Source organism: Quercus suber, unplaced genomic scaffold (assembly GCF_002906115.3).
Source record: "Quercus suber isolate HL8 unplaced genomic scaffold, Cork oak 2.0 scaffold_2, whole genome shotgun sequence".
Lineage (NCBI taxonomy): Eukaryota > Viridiplantae > Streptophyta > Magnoliopsida > Fagales > Fagaceae > Quercus > Quercus suber.
In genome coordinates, this window is record NW_027069469.1 from 1,455,633 (window position 1) to 1,471,593 (window position 15,961).

General features: G+C 42.6%; 2 protein-coding genes across 2 annotated transcripts; both read right to left on the minus strand.

Moving 5' to 3' along the window:
• Positions 1-2,894: 2,894 nt before the first annotated feature.
• On the minus strand, positions 2,895-6,012 carry LOC112023571 (uncharacterized). Its single transcript, XM_024056183.1, has 3 exons — positions 5,934-6,012; positions 4,638-5,062; positions 2,895-3,083 (listed from the first exon to the last, which is right to left on the minus strand). Exons 1-3 carry the CDS (start codon positions 6,010-6,012, stop codon positions 2,895-2,897), a joined length of 693 nt encoding a protein of 230 aa, XP_023911951.1.
• A 5,752-nt stretch (positions 6,013-11,764) lies between these two features.
• On the minus strand, positions 11,765-14,378 carry LOC136064769 (uncharacterized). Its single transcript, XM_065766951.1, has 3 exons — positions 13,590-14,378; positions 12,829-13,437; positions 11,765-12,202 (listed from the first exon to the last, which is right to left on the minus strand). Exons 1-3 carry the CDS (start codon positions 14,376-14,378, stop codon positions 11,765-11,767), a joined length of 1,836 nt encoding a protein of 611 aa, XP_065623023.1.
• Positions 14,379-15,961: the final 1,583 nt, after the last annotated feature.

A 15,961-nucleotide genomic window follows, 5' to 3' on the forward strand; every position in this document is an offset into this window, starting at 1 on the left:
CCAGGGGGCCTTCATTCGGACGAGCTCCCTTTCTTTTTTTTCTTCAAACCATTTGTTCCCTTCCCTTTGGGAGCAACTTTTGAATCGCTTGCTCGAAGTTCCCTTTTCTTGTAAGGAGCATGGGGTTTTGGGTTACGCTATTTTTGAAGTTTCTTGTAGGTCACAAAAGTCCAACCCTCTTCGTCACCTACCAATTCATCGGCAGTCTATCATCATCTTGAGGGTTGAAGCATGACGTGTGCATAGGTTCAATCATTCCAAATTGGATGTGCTTGCAATATGCCCTTGATGTTGATGGCAAGGTGGACTGCACTTCCGTTGGAGTAGGTGACTTCATAGAGATTGGGGATCCAACAGCGTATGTAGCATGATTTGCCTCAGCAGTTTCATCTAGGTCTAAGAGAATTTTACCATCCTTTCCAAGCCTTTAGATAAGGTCCTTCAGAAGAAAACATTTTTCCATAGGGTGACTTACAACTCGATGGTATACGTAGTATTTTGGGTTGTTGGTACGACCCATTTCCTCTGGATGCTTGCATTTTGGAAGGTTGATCACATTCTTCTCTAATAAGTCATCGAGCATGCCTCAAACATTGGTATCTGGAAATGGATACATCTTTTCTTCCATCTCTTTCAAAGTCAATCGACGCTTCTCCTGCTCTTGCATTGGACCTGCCCTTTTTTCCATTCTCGTATTCTTTTTACTGGAGATCTTCACCAGCTCCACAGCAATTGCCATAGATTCCTTAACCATGGATCTAGAAGACTTATCCCCCCCTCCTCATATCTTTCTTCTCTTTACGCTGCTGGTCAACAGGTAAGCCCTTTTCTCTATGGCTAGATAGACTAAGCTCCATGTCATGGGCTCGGGTAGCAAGCTCTTCAAAGGTGTGAGGTTTAATTCCTTGGAGGATGTAAAGCAACCCCCAGTGCATACCTTGGATGCACATCACCATTCCTGAAGACTTGGAAAGATGATCTTTGTAGTTGAGACTCAATGAGCGCCAACGATTAATGTAGTCTACCATTGGTTCATCTTTCCATTGCTTCGTGTTGGTTAATTCCAACATGCTTACGGTATATCGGGTATTGTAGAAACGGTTCAAGAATTCCCTTTCCATTTGCTCCCAGCTATCAATGGACTTAGGTTCAAGATCCGTGTACCAATCAAAAGCATTTCCTTGAAGAGTATGCACAAATTACTTCGTGAGCAAGTCCCCATTCATACCAGCGTTATTGCAAGTCTCGATGCAATGAGCAATATGTTGCTTAGGATTCCCATTCCCATTGAACTATTGAAACTTAGGAGGTTGGTAACCCGCAAGCATCTGTAAAATGTCAATCCTCTTAGTGTATGGTTTTAATACATCAGAGAGTTTTGTGGTGCCCCACCATATTGAGCTCGAATGGTGTTCATTATCATGTCCTGTAACTGCTAGACCGATAGAGATGAAATTGAGGTAGAGCTCCTTTGTGGACCACCAGCCTTCTTTAGAGAAGATGTGTGAGCATCTTGGGATGTATGTTAATGCGTGTGAGAATGGCCTTTACTAGACTCCCCTCGATTTTGAACCTCAAGCTTGTTCATAAGTGTGGCAATTTGAAGGTCCTTCTCCTCCACAGTCTTGGTAAGCTTAGCTATAGCATGTCCCATTTTAGCAATCTTTTCGTCAATGGTGGCAGTCTCTGTCATCATGGCCGCCATAGCTATTGTATAAAAAGAATTTTCTGAGAAGATAGATGAAGTGACTTCTTGGGGAGATCCTTGGAAAGAACCTGACTGTGAATCATTACTCGACCCAGCATCTGATGTAGAATAGTGATCTTTGCTCCCAATCGTTGAGTCCTCTGGAACGAATGATGAATCTCCTTTCCTAGAGGAAGTGTGCTTACTTGTCCTCAAAGTGCTCAAGGAGATGACAATCTTTGGCTTGGCTGGGCTGGGGCACTTATGAGTTTCGTCACATGAGCTTTTCCCTCGACTTCTTGTGATGTGAGGAGTCTCATTGCCTTAGCTTTGTTTCAAGTCGTGGGACTTGTGGAAGTACTGCTGGTTGTTGACCCCCCAATGCTTTTGGTAGCATTCTTGGAAATCTGAGACTTCTTCGAGGCCATTGAACTAGGTGGATTGGAGACTTGAAGATTTCTAGAAAGGAGAAGGAGATGAGAGGCAAAGATGTCCCACTAGGTGTGCTAGAAATTTGTACACACAATTTTCGTAAAAGATAAATCACACGATCACGAAATAGTGTAACAAATAATCAATTTATATTTGATTTGTATATATATGTGAGTATAATCCTCTATATGAATCTTACAATGAATGAGTACAATAAATTCCTTTGATTCGATCTCCAAGAAACGTTACGATCTGAAGGGGCTATAAAGCTTGATCTTGAATCGTGCTTTGATGTTCCTGAGTGAATGAATAGTTGAATGTGCTTGATTTGATGTGAGGGCCTTTGGCTTGATCTCGGACTAAGTTAAAGGAGAATCCCCACTTTGATTTGAAGAAGTAGGAATAAGCCTTGATGAACAATGGAATTCTTGTGAACTTTAGAGATGACTCTCTATTTTGGCAAAGCGTCAGTAGTGTTTTCTCTCTAAGTGTTTTTTTTCCTCATATGAGAAGCCTCTATTTATAGGAAACTCAATAGTATTTAATTTGGAATTTTCTCTCAGCATTTATTGAGAGTTGAATTATGAATTTAATTTGGTATTTCATTTAATAAGAACTTTCCATATAGGTCTTTTCTTGTGACGCTGCCATATGACTCTCTTCATTTGATGTTGCCACGTGGCTTGATTTCATTCGCTGATCATCCACGTCATCAATTGGAGATTAATTTGATCACAAATATTTTATCATGAACAATCGGACGGTTGTGAATACATCATAAAATTTTGATGTCTACAGGGCTCTCGCACAAAAGGGCATCAATGGTGGTCTTTGAGTCTCCTTCAAGCACAATGGAAGTTAAAGCCAAGTCACGAGCAAGTTTGAGAGCTTTACCTGCTGCTATAACTTCCACTGTTGTGATCGAGAAAGGTAAAGGGAATGCTTCTGCCATGGAAGCAACCACCTGTCCATTCCAATCTCAGATAATGACTCCCACCCCAGCTTGCTACTCACCTTGGAAGACAACGTCATCAAAGTTAACCTTGAAGTTTGGCCAAGGTGGTAGTTTCCACCTGATGTTTTGGTGGTCGTTGGTGGTCCCACCTGATGGTTTTGGGTAGGTGGTTCGGAGATAGGTTGTTTAGGTGCTCCAAACTTCTTGCATAATCTACTGAACAGGGAATAGGCGAGAGCTAGTCAAAATGATGTTCCTGCAGTACCAAATAGTCCAAATAATTGTTGCAAATAGGGCCAAATCCACTCCTTCCTCCATGATATACTCCACTATCTCCCTGAAGCTCACAGCGTGCAATGTAGAATGAAAGCTCCATTGTACCTCCTGCATCCACATCGGTGACAACATTGGACAAGACCACAGAGCATGTACCACATCTTCAGGTTCAGCTTGGTAGTGCTCATAAATATCATTTGCGATGATCTTACGCCGCCTGAGGTTAACCTTGGTTGGCGTCAAATTCCTTATAGCTCACCATAAGAAGTTTCTAATTTTTGGCTGGACCTCCAAACTCCATACCTTCTTCCACAGTTTGGTGTTCTCTGGATGGTATTCATTGTTGTCAAAACTTTGAGATTTATGCAAAAAACTATACCTCGATTTTACTGAGTAAGACCCTGATGGAGTAAAGGGCTAAATCAGCTTGTCATTTGTCTAAATTGAACTCAAAGGAATTGACTCAATCAACTCCACATCTCTTGAAAGAAAAATGCTACGCAGAATAGTGAAGTTCCATCTGTTTGAAGCCGTGTTAATTAATGAGGACACAAGTATATCTTCCATCCCTTGGACTGTTGGTGTAGAGACAAATGGGAAGAAATTGGATGGTAGCCACAGGTCATCCCATACAGGAATGGTTGTCCCATCTCCCACCTTCCATCTCATCCCTTCCTTGAGCACTTCTCTTCCAATTAAAAGACTTTTCCATGCATAAGATCCATTTGTTGATTCTGCCGCCTCCATGAGTGAACAATGTGGAAAAAAATTTAGACTTGAAAACTCTATAGAAAACAGAGTTTTTTGTTTTGGAGTAATCTCCATGCTTGTTTGGCCAAGAGAGCATCGTTAAATAGAGCTAGGTTTTTGAAACCCATACCTCCTTCATCCTTAGGTCTTTGAAGCTCCCCCCCATCTAACCCAATGGATCTTCCTCCTCTCCCCTCTTTGTCCCCACCAAAATTTTTGAATTAGGCTTTCAATATCATTACATAAGCCCAAAGGAAGCTTGAAACAATTCATGGTGTAAGTAGGGACAGCTTGTTCAACTACTTTGATAAGGAATTCTTTACCCGCTTGAGATAGTAGTTTTTCCTCCCACCCTTGCAATTTCCTCCACACCCTCTCCTTTATATAATTAAAGCTCGCTTTTTTGTTTTTCCCCACTAATGATGGCAGCCCCAAATATTTCTCATAACTTCGAATTTCCTCTACCCCCAAGATATTTTTGAACCTTTGTCTATTCTCTTCTATAGTGGACTCGCTTAAGAACACTGTGGTCTTTACCTTATTAATTTGCTGGCCTGAACTCCTTTCATATGTTTGTAAGACTTCTAACACCTTCTCACATTCCTCCTCATTTGACTTGTAAAACAACAAGCTATCATTTGCAAAAAGGAGATGAGTTAGTGTGGGACTTCTCCTACAGATAGAGAAGCCATGAATGTCTCCTCTTAAGGCTAATTGTCTAATGCCTCTTGTTGGTCGAATAAAACCATTTGGTGCACCATTTATGAGGATTGAATAGGAGACTGCTGACACACAAAGCATCATGAGGGTAATCCATTTTTCATTGAACCCCAATTTTCTTATCATCTTTTCAATGAAAGCCCACTCCACATGGTCGTAAGCCTTGCTCATATCAAGTTTGAAAGCCATAAAACCATCCTTAGAGGACTTGTGGTGGTGCAAATAGTGGAGTGACTCAAATGCTATAAGGATATTGTTTGAAATTAGACAATCCTTTGTAAAAGCACTTTGATGTTTAGTTATGATATGTGGTAGTTATGATATGTGGGAGGATTTTCTTCAACCTGTTTGCTAGCACTTTAGAAAAGATTCAGTACAATACATTGCATAAACTGATGGGGCAAAATTCAGAAACCAATACTGGATTTTTAGCTTTTGGTATTAATGTGATGAATATGTTATTTAAATTTTCAGGAAATGAAGCTAAATTTAAAAAGGATAGAACAGAAGTTAAGATATCCTTACCCATAAGATCCTAATAGTGTTGGAAAAAAAGTGGTGGCATCCCGTCTGGACCCGGAGAATTTAGAGGTGCTATTTGATTTAGAGCCACTTAATCTCACCCTTCATAAAGTCCGCAATCAATTGTCTATTTATGTCTTTAGTCACTAGGCTTCGGATTGAGTCCAAAACCAACTTAGGTTGGCAATCATTTAAGGTAGAGAACAAACTGATGTAAAATCTTGTGAATTCTTCAGCTATGCCTTTCAGGTCCGACTTCCATTGCCCCTCACTTCCCCCTTATTCCTTCAGTTTTGTTCCTTCGATAACGTTGGGTGGCTTTACTATGGAAGTATTTGGAGTTTTTGTCTCCAAATGTAGCCCAAAGAGAGTGGGATCACTGAAACCACATCCTTGTCTCCTTATCTAAGAGGTCATTCACCTCACTTCTAAGCATTCGTGCCTTAAAATTAACCCTTGTCAGTAGTGCTTCCAACTTTGCCTTGGCTAAGAGTTTATTCTTTTTTTGTAATTCTTTTCTGATGCTACCAAAATTTTTGCTACTCCATCTCCATAAGGCCGAACCACACCTCTCAATTTTTGGCACAATACTTGCTGCAATGTTGTCAATTATGTGCTTGTCCCATTTGGCTTTAACTGTATCTAGACATCCCTTCTTAGCAAGCCACATCTCCTTAAATCGGAATGGTTTTTCTTGGCTAGTTGGATGAATGATTTCGGGTATAATCCATTGGGGGGAGTGGTCAAAGGTGCTGCAATTTAGATGGTGCACCGAGGATCCTCCAAATTTGATCAACCACTCATTATTTGCTAAACTTCTATCCAATCTGTCCCAAATTGAATCCCCACTCCTAAAAAAAATTTTCCACGTGAAAGGACTACCTTTGTACCCTATATCTATGAATCCACGCTCATCAATGGCCTCTCTGAACAACTGCATTTGAGCATGACTCCGATTGCTACCACCTTTCTTTTCTGCCTCACTATCTCATTGAAATCACCTAAACACAACCATGGTAAACTAAATTGTGAGTTGAGTTGGCGTAGTAAATCCCACGACTCATACCTTTTGTGAGTATTTGGTTCACCATAGAAGCCTGTGAACCGCCATGCCTTTTCGCTTCATTTCCTAATAATGTAGTCAATGTGATTTTTTGACGACGTTTCTATTGTCAACTTCATTGCTTCCTTCCAATACAGAGCCAGTCCCCCACCTCTATGAATTTGATGTACAAAGAACATGTGATCAAATTGTAAATTCTATTTTATTTTATTTAGCCTTGCTTCGTTCGTCCATGTCTTGGCAATGAACACAATGAAGGGATCTTTTTCCCGGATTAAATCACCGAGCTCATTCTCTATCACTAGGTTCCCAAGCCCACGACATTTCCATATTAAGAGACTCAAGATTCTTGGCAGGGTTGCTTAGCACCCTCCACCATTAAATCTGACGAGGGATTGATCTTCATCACTTGCAACTTTTGCTTGGAGAGTCTATGGAAGACACCATGCATGTACTCAATTTTCTCTTAATTTTTTCATCACACTTGTTCTCAGCCCCAGCTAGGTTAACTTGGCGCATGAGTCTTTTCCAAGCCCTAATGCTTGTTGGGTGATCATTAATCTTGGCCGTTGATCTGCTAGCCACATTATTTAGATTGGTAGGCACGTGCATATTTTGCATGGACGTGGCTAGGGATGGTTTCATAGAAGTTTGGTTGCACTCCAATTATGTTGCCTTAATGGAATTAGCATTTATGTTGGACACTTCAATGCTATTCCCCACTAATATTGCCCCCATTAATTCCGTATCAGCTAACTTAGCTGAGCTAGATTGGTTAAAGACCATATCAAATTCATCCTTTTTGGAAAGGAAATCAGAATCATTGCACTTTATGTTAGTCATAATCACTTCCTTATTTTTCAGCATTGAAAATTATCATTTATGGCTCCAACCATTTCTATCTCCTTCCCTAAACTTTGCTGCACAATTACCTCTGTAACTGCCTCCACGATCTGATGTTCCTCCTCCCCTTTCTCCGCCACTGTTGGTTCTGTGTCCACTAGAGTTGTAGTCCTTGACTGAACGTGAACCACATTATAAGAGCCACCTTCATCCCTGCTCTGTGCCTGCAATCTGCTTGCCCTATTCTCATAGTAACTGGGGACATAGATCACGTCTTTCCCTGACGATTTGTATGGTGATGCTCTAAAAAAGGGGACAAATTGTTGTTGATCCAAGGTTAAGGTAACATTACTTTGAACCCATAGTTCACAGTCCCTATCATCGTGATTTAGACACCCACACCAATACCATAGACTCGGTAATCGTTTACATTTGAATCTAATCCATCTCTTCTCTCCACTGGGTAAGGTAATGACTCTACCTCTACATAAAGGCAACGTGATATCAAACATCACCCTCACTTGAAAAAAACTATCTCCATCCTCATTCACCGCTCCATTGGATCTTTGAATATCACCCATTATTTTGCACAAATTTTCTGCCACTGTCCTAGTTAGAAAACTAGTAAGGATGTCGTGGACTTGAACCCAAAATGGCACTTGGTTGAAAGCAAGCTCGTGCACTAGTGCATCTTCTGTATATTGTTGCATGATGATCAGATGCTTATGAAAACTCCAAGGTTGGCTTTTTAAAATTTTGTCGACATCCGCCAGATTCAAACACAAACAATAAAATATTGTTTCCTTGGTTCCTAACTCTAAAACCATTTGTCTTCCTCCAAAGTTGCCAGAAAGTGCTAGCAACTGCTTCCATTTGGAGGAATTGTGAGGTGAAGAATTTCGCAACAATAAAAAATTCACCCCTCCTATGATCTTCAGGGAGTACGAATCCAAACCTCTCCTCATCCGAGAGTGATAGATTGTTCCAACTCATTGTTAGTTGTTCCATCGTACACTCAGGTTGTTCACAAGTTCAGTTTCGAGGGAGATAATTTTAAAAACTATTTACCCAAATCCACAAAAAAATATATTACCACTAGCTTGAAGAGTATACGTGATACTCTTGAGAACAGACGTTGAAAAAACAAACTCTCCTTCGAAGAAGGAACAAAACTTTTACGGCCTAAGCAAAGCAGGAGATTCTACTTTCTTAGAAACAATGCTTATTTAATTGAATTGATGAAATCAGATTTCTTTTTACCAAATTCAAAGCCTTTATCTTTATGTTTGTATTCATTTGTGAGTTATTTCCCATCTATATATAATAATAATAATAATAATAATAATAATAATAATAATAATAGGTGAAACTGAGAGAAATTCAAATTAAAATTCTAAATTAGAATTCCAATTTTGTGCTATATGTCATAAGTTATTTATTCTTAAAGAGTTTTATTTTTTAATTTTAGAATCAAATGTGGAACCACATTATAAATATAGAATTTGATGATGTCTGAAAAATCACCAATGAATTACATGTCACTCACACGCTCCAAAAATCATCTACACAGCAAGAAAGAGAAAAAATCTACAGAGAGCACCAGTGTGGTGCCAGCCAAATACCCTCCGCAGGTTAATTTAGAACCTCTTTTACTCGGAGTCGAAGTCCTTTCCTTGTAGAAATCATCTTTAAGAGTCCAAAACATGGTGGACAAGTCTTTTCCTTATAGAGAAGATCTTCATCAATGTACGTCATTTCTAGAATCCCTTTTGCATTAGGATTCTGTTTAAGATTTTATGATAATGGGCCGCAAGTATTCCTATTAAGAGGTCCCAGCAGGCCCATGGCCAATCAGTCCGTTCCTTTCTCATCCGTCCACTTTGGATTCGTCCTCGACAGGTCTTGCACATAACAGGCTCGTCTACCTTTTAGCCCATAAACAATAATCAGCCCGTTCCGTTATACTAGGTATCGTAGCCGTACGTTTTTCCCCTTTCAGTTGCCCCCTCACCCGATAGATCCGTCATACATAAGCAAACGGACCCATAAGGGTGACAGTTCAAAACCTCAATCAATTTGACTATGATACATAACTCCGCGAACTTATCCCCGTACACTGACAAGTTCAGAAGTAACACATTTATGACCCATGCCACGTGTCACCCCTTCAATGGCTGTTGTTTTAGAACGAGGTGTCGCTTCGTCTTCCGTGCACCTCTTCTATAAATATTAGCCCCTCCACCTCTCATTTTTCTACTTTTCACTGAAAAATATTGTTAGAGCGCGTCCGTCATACCTATCAAAGACTACTCCGTTCACTCCTGTACCCATCGTCTACAGTTTCCTTTGCCCATTCCGTAATTTTGGTAAGTAATCTTTTATCCGTCCTCTTTTTAATTTTTATTTACTTTTTAATATTATATATATTTTTTAGACTTTATGCCCCCGTCGCTCTTTCCAAACCCGTCAGAGTCTTAGGTTTTGTCATTACATGTAGACAATGTTTAGTGCGTCAAGTAACCAGTCGGTCGTCCATGACGGGGCAGACTACAAAGAGGTATATCCGTCAGGTCCCAAAGACCAAGATGATCTAAGCGAGGAGAGTAGTCCGTCTTCATCCTCCCCGTCCTCAACAAATAAGGATATGGAGATGATTGAAATAGAAGAGGGTTCAGCTGACGAAGAAGAGCAAATAGTTAGATCCGTCGTAGGAGCTGATGGACTTAGGGAGTTCATCATGCTTCCAGAGTGGACGGTGCATGCCTTTACATCCACCATTAAAGAACCTCACTTTAATACCCTTAGGGCCCGTTACCAAATCCCAGATTACATCCCCCTCCGTCTGCCCTACAAGTCAGAAAAATGCTATTGTGAAGGAGTGGACGGCGTCAGGGTGTATGAACAGATGCTCAAGGTAGGCCTCAGGTTCCCTCTAAGTTCCCTACATCGCGAACTTCTTAAATACCTAGGTTTATCCATTAGCCAGATATCCCCTAACACCTGGACGGTCTTTATAGCAATAGAGGTCCTGTACAGAGTTATGTCGGACGGTAGAAGAAGGCTGACGATAAGGGAATTCCTTCACTGCTACCGTTCAGATGAGATAGATAAATCAAGGGGGATGTATAGCTTCGTTCCTAGGAGCCCAATCCTAAAAGTGATCTATGAAACCCCAGACTCAAATAGAGATTGGAAGAGCCGTTACTTTTTCATTGAGGGAGACGGCTGGATGTGTTATCCAGGGGAAACGGATTACATGCCTGTCGACACGATTTGGGGCATTTTAAACCCATTTGGTATGAACTCGTCGTATAGCAACTACTACAGTTCGACGACGTCCACAAATTACTCTCGAGGAGTTCAGCTTCCTTGAGAAAATTTTTGCGAAGTCAAAACCTGAGGAACAGACTTGGGCCAAGCTCGTCAACCTCAACACCATCCACTGGTACTGTGACGGGCCCGAGCCAACTCCAGTGGCACTCAAGTACGAAGAGCGCACCTGTCAACGTAAGTCTGTCGTTCCTCCTTGATCATTTTTTCTTTTGTTTTTTTTTTTTTTACACACCCGTCTACCTTTTCAAAAATGGACGATGCTAAAAGGAGAGTGGCTATCAGACTATAAGCTGCTAAAAACAAAGAAGCTGAAGCGGACGCTATGGGGACGAGCTCCAGCAAACAAACACTTAAGAGGAAACAGCCCTTAAAGGGTGATCGTGCACCCAAACAGTCCAAGGTTTCCCTGGAGCCCGTCATTGGCTTGATGGCTGGAGGGACTAAGACAGTCACCCTTGTGAAGCATGGGGCTGGTAAGGGCCTAATGACAAGTCCGTCTAGTAGCCAGAAGAAGTTGCCTGTCCTACTCCGCGAGGATTCCAAGTACGCACTTGAGAGGCTCTCGTCCATCATAACCAATGATGACTACGAGGACTTGGGGAACTACTCGACAGAGGTGATGGGAGAGACGGCCTTTTTCAGTATTGCACAGGTAATTCATCCGTTGTCATATGGTCCGCCTTTCACCCCTCTCTTTTGCCTTTCATATTTAACTTATGCTTTTTTTTTCAGGCCATGATTATGATGAAAGGCATAATGGGACGATGTCTCAACCATGATACGACCCTTGACTGTGTACGTGAGAAGACCAAGGTGATGGAGGACGAGCTGCTCTAGCTTAAGACCTGGAAGGTCGTCTAGGAGCAAAAACATAAGATGGCTGAGACGGCGAGGGATGAATGTATCAAGCTGACAGACCGTCTGAAGAAAGCTCTGGAGGAGAAGGACAAGGAGGTCCATCAGGCGAAGGAGGTCGCGATACGCGAGTATCGTGATTCTGACGCCCTGATCACGGAACTGAGTCTTGCGTATAATGATGGTTTTGACGATGCCATTCGTCAGGTGAAGACTTTGCATCCGGAGATGGACTTGTCAACCGTCGCTATTACTGCCCCCGAGCAAAAATTAGTTCAACCCGTCTAGTCAGATGATACAGAAGCTCTCTTTGGCGAGAACCCTCCCATTAGTATCGAGCCAACCTCTGCTCTGCTGTAGCCCGGATTTTGTCCACCAAGTCTAGCTGAAGCCGTAAAGCCTCTTCATTCTTATCCTTATTGTAGTTCTCCACCCGATAGCTCGTAAGCCCTACCTCTGCTGGAATGACAGCCTTGCTTCCGTATGCTAGTCTAAATGGTGTTTCTCCAGTGGGTGTTTTTGCTATAGTACGATATGCCCATAAGACACTTGGTAGCTCATCAGGCCAGTTGCCTTTTGCCCCCTCAAGTCGGGTCTTGATGATTTTGAGCAAGGACCGGTTTGTGGCTTTGACTTGCCCATTGGCCTGTGGGTGTGCGGGTGACAAGTAGTGATTCCTAATGCCTAGTTCCGAACAGAAGTCTTTGAACGCATTGTTGTGAACTGCTATCTGTTGTCGGAGACGAGCACTCTTGGTATCCCGAATCTGCTTATGATATTCCTCCATACAAAACTTCGGATGTTCCTCTCCGTGATAGTTGCCAGGGCTTCTACCTCCACCCACTTAGTGAAATAGTCGATCCATACTACCAGGAATTTTAGCTGCCTTGCTGTCGTCGGGAAGGGGCCCCTGATGTCTAGTCCCCATTGGGCGAATGGCCAAGGGGCCGTCATGGGTGTCAGCTCCTTGGTTGGTTGCCTGATCAGGTTACTGAACCTTTGACATTTGTCGCAAGTTTTGACGTAGGCTTGTGCGTCCTTTTGCATTGTAGGCCAATAGTACCCTGCTCAGATCAATTTGTGTGCTAAGGATTGTGCCCCTGAATGGTTTCCACAAATACCCTCGTGGACTTCTCTCATTAAGTAGTCTGCTTCCTCGTGGCCCAAACACCTTAGGTACGGTCGTGAGAATCCCCTTTTGTATAAGACGTCATTGATCATTACAAACCACGAGGCTTGGACTTTCAATTTTCTTGTCGCGTCTCTTCCGTCTGGTAATGTGTCCGTCTTCAGGTATGCTATTAATGGCGTAGTCCAATTGTTTTCGGAATTCAACTCCTGCACTTTTGTTCCGTAATTAATAATTGAGGAATTTTGGATAAACGACAATACCTGATCGGGGACCATCATAAACTCTGCGGAGGCTGCTTTTGCTAGACGATTGGCACATTTGTTCTCTTCCCTTGGGATTTGGACAAATGTGACTTTGAGGCTACCGATCCGATTCTTGACTTCTTCCAGGTACTTCTTCATCCTTTCACTTTTGCACTCGTAGACGCCGCTAATCTGACTGGTTATTACCTGCGAATTGCAATGTACGACCATGCCCTCGGCACTGGCTACCTTTGCGAGGTCTAATCCTGCCACCAACGCTTCATACTCGGCCTCGTTGTTGGTCGTTGGAAAGTCTAGCCGAATCATGCACTGGATTTTATCTCCATCAAGGGTTTGAATTACCACACTGGCACCTCCAACTTGCTTGTTTGAAGATCCGTCCGTGTGGATGTTCCATTGTTTGAGGGCGTCTGCCCCCTTGTCTTCCGTTTGAGTGTACTCGGCAATGAAGTCTGCCACTGCTTGTCCCTTTATTGCAGTTCGTGGTCGATAATATATGTCAAACTCGCTCAGCTCTATCACCCACAGAGCCATTTGTCTGGCAGCTTTGGGTTTGCTTATTGCTCTTTTCAGGGGTTGATCCGTCAAGACGATGATGGTATGGGCCTGGAAACATGGTTTGAGTTTTCGGGTTGCAGTTACCAGAACGAAGGCGAGCTTCTCCATCAGGGGGTACCTTTCTTCTACCCCCTAGAATCCCCTACTTATGAAATAGACGGGTCGCTGAGTTCATCTTCTCTTACTAAGGCCACGCTTACCGTTGCCCGCGAAATTGCTAGGTACAAATAGAGTTCTTCCCCTGGTTTGGAAGGGCTGAGCAATGGTGGAGAGGCGAGGTATTTTTTCAGGTCTTTAAATGCCTGCTGACACTTGTCCGCCCACTCGAATGTTTTCCTTAAGATGTGGAAGAACGGTAGACATTTGTCCGTTGCTTTAGAGACGAACCTGTTCAAGGCCGCAATTTTGCCATTCAAGCTTTGCACATCTTTTACTGTCCTTTGCGGTTCTAGCTTCATGATAGCCCGTATCTTTTCTGGGTTGATCTTTATTCCTCTTTGGGATACCATAAATCCTAAGAATTTCCCCGCCGTTACTCCGAACACGCACTTGCTCAGATTCAGCTTCATGTTGTATAATCGAAGGGTGTCAAACGTCTCCTGGAGGTCATTTAGGTGGTCATTTTCGCGCAGGCTCTTGACCAACATGTCACCAACATAGACTTGTACGTTCCTCCCAATTTGGTGCGTGAACATTTTGTTCATTAGTCTCTGGTATGTTGCCCCCACGTTCTTGAGCCTGAATGGCATCACCTTATAGCAAAAAAGTCTTTCGCTGGTGACGAAAGACATTTTCTCTTGATCAGCTTCCTTCATCTTGATTTGATTGTAGCCTGAAAAGGCATCCATAAAACTTAGGAGCTGGTGTCTGGTCGTTGAGTCGACCAGAGCATTTATCCGTGGGAGGGGGTAACTGTCCTTCGGGCATGCCTTGTTGAGGTCCGTGAAATCAACGCACATTCGCCACTTCCCTTTAGGCTTCTTGACCATGACTATGTTTGCCAACCATTATAGGTAATATACTTCCCGAATGAAATCCGCCTCAAGTAGTTTCCTGACCTCTTCCGCTATCGCTCGGTCTCATTCATGAGCGAACGCTCGCTTTTTCTGCCAGACGGGTGGGGATGCAGGGTTCACGTTGAGCTTGTGAACCATGATAGAGGGATCGATCCCGGGCATGTCCTCGTGGCTCCATGGGAATACGTCTTGGTTCCTCCTGAGGAATGCCGCGAGGGCTTAACGCACTGGCTGGCTAGCTAATGTCCCTATCCTAGTCGTTCGCTCAGGCTTTGATTCATTGAGTATTATCTCCTCCAGCTCTTCAACCGGTTCTGCGACGGTCCGCTGCTCTTCTATACACATGGTCTGCTGGTGATCTTCCATTTCTAGCATGGCAATGTAGCATTCCCGGGTGGCCACCTGGTTTCCTCGCAACTCCCCAATCCCATAATCCGTAGGGAACTTGATCATTAGGTGGTACGTCGATGTTGCCGCTTTCCACGAGTTAAGTGTGGGTCGTTCGAGAATACCATTGTAAGTAGACGAGCAATCCATCACAAGGAATGTTACGTCCTTAGTGATTTCTCCTAGATAATCGCCCACCGTCATCGAGAGTGTGATTGAGCCTAATGGGAATACCTTTTGTTGGAAATTTAGACCCCTTAAACACACAGATTGCGTAGCCTAGATTAATTAGCCAAGTTGTTACTTAGTCAAATTAAGCAATTCAAGGTTAAAGCAATCAAATAATCATATCAAGATATAAAGCCTGGGGAGGATTTGACCCACCGATCCTCAAGGCTAACCTGAATTCACTATGAAAGAATTGAAGTTCATACAAAAGGACTACAAGCTCCCCGCTCGACTTCCTAATGCTACCCACCAGTAGAACTTCCTGACACGACCACGCGCAGGCTCCGAATCCACGGACTACTTCTTTCTTGAATTCCTCAATCAGCTACAAGCTCCCCGCTTGCTTTTCTTTTAATCTCTAATGGTAGCAACCTTGTTGATCATCAAGATGTTGAAATAATCTCTACCTTAAAAACCCTAAGTTTATGTGAAGGAAAGCTCCTCAAGGATCTCACAAGAGATTCACATAAACCGCAAATATGAGCAACAAAGACTTAGAGAGGTTTGGGTACAAAACCCTAAAAATAAAAGGAGGCACAAGAGGCACTCTAATCTCTCTCTCAGAAGTCCCAAAAACGTTCTAGGGTTTTCTTTATATATAGAAGTGTTTTACTTGAACCCCAAGACGTTTAAATAGAGTTTGGGCTGAACTGGAACTCTGCAGAAAAATAAATCTGTACGTGGTTCGATCGATCGAGTCTAATTTTCGATCGATCGAGCCTTACAGATTTAGTCCAATAAATCTATCTGCAGAAAAATAAATCTGTACGTGGTTCGATCGATCGAGTCTAATTTTCGATCGATCGAGCCTTACAGATTTAGTCCAATAAATCTGCACTCACTCGATTCCAGTTTTACAAATAAACATACTTTGAGCAAGCCTAAATAAGACTAAACAACCTGTTTTGATCATGGTTTGCCAACAATACAAATTAGAGTTC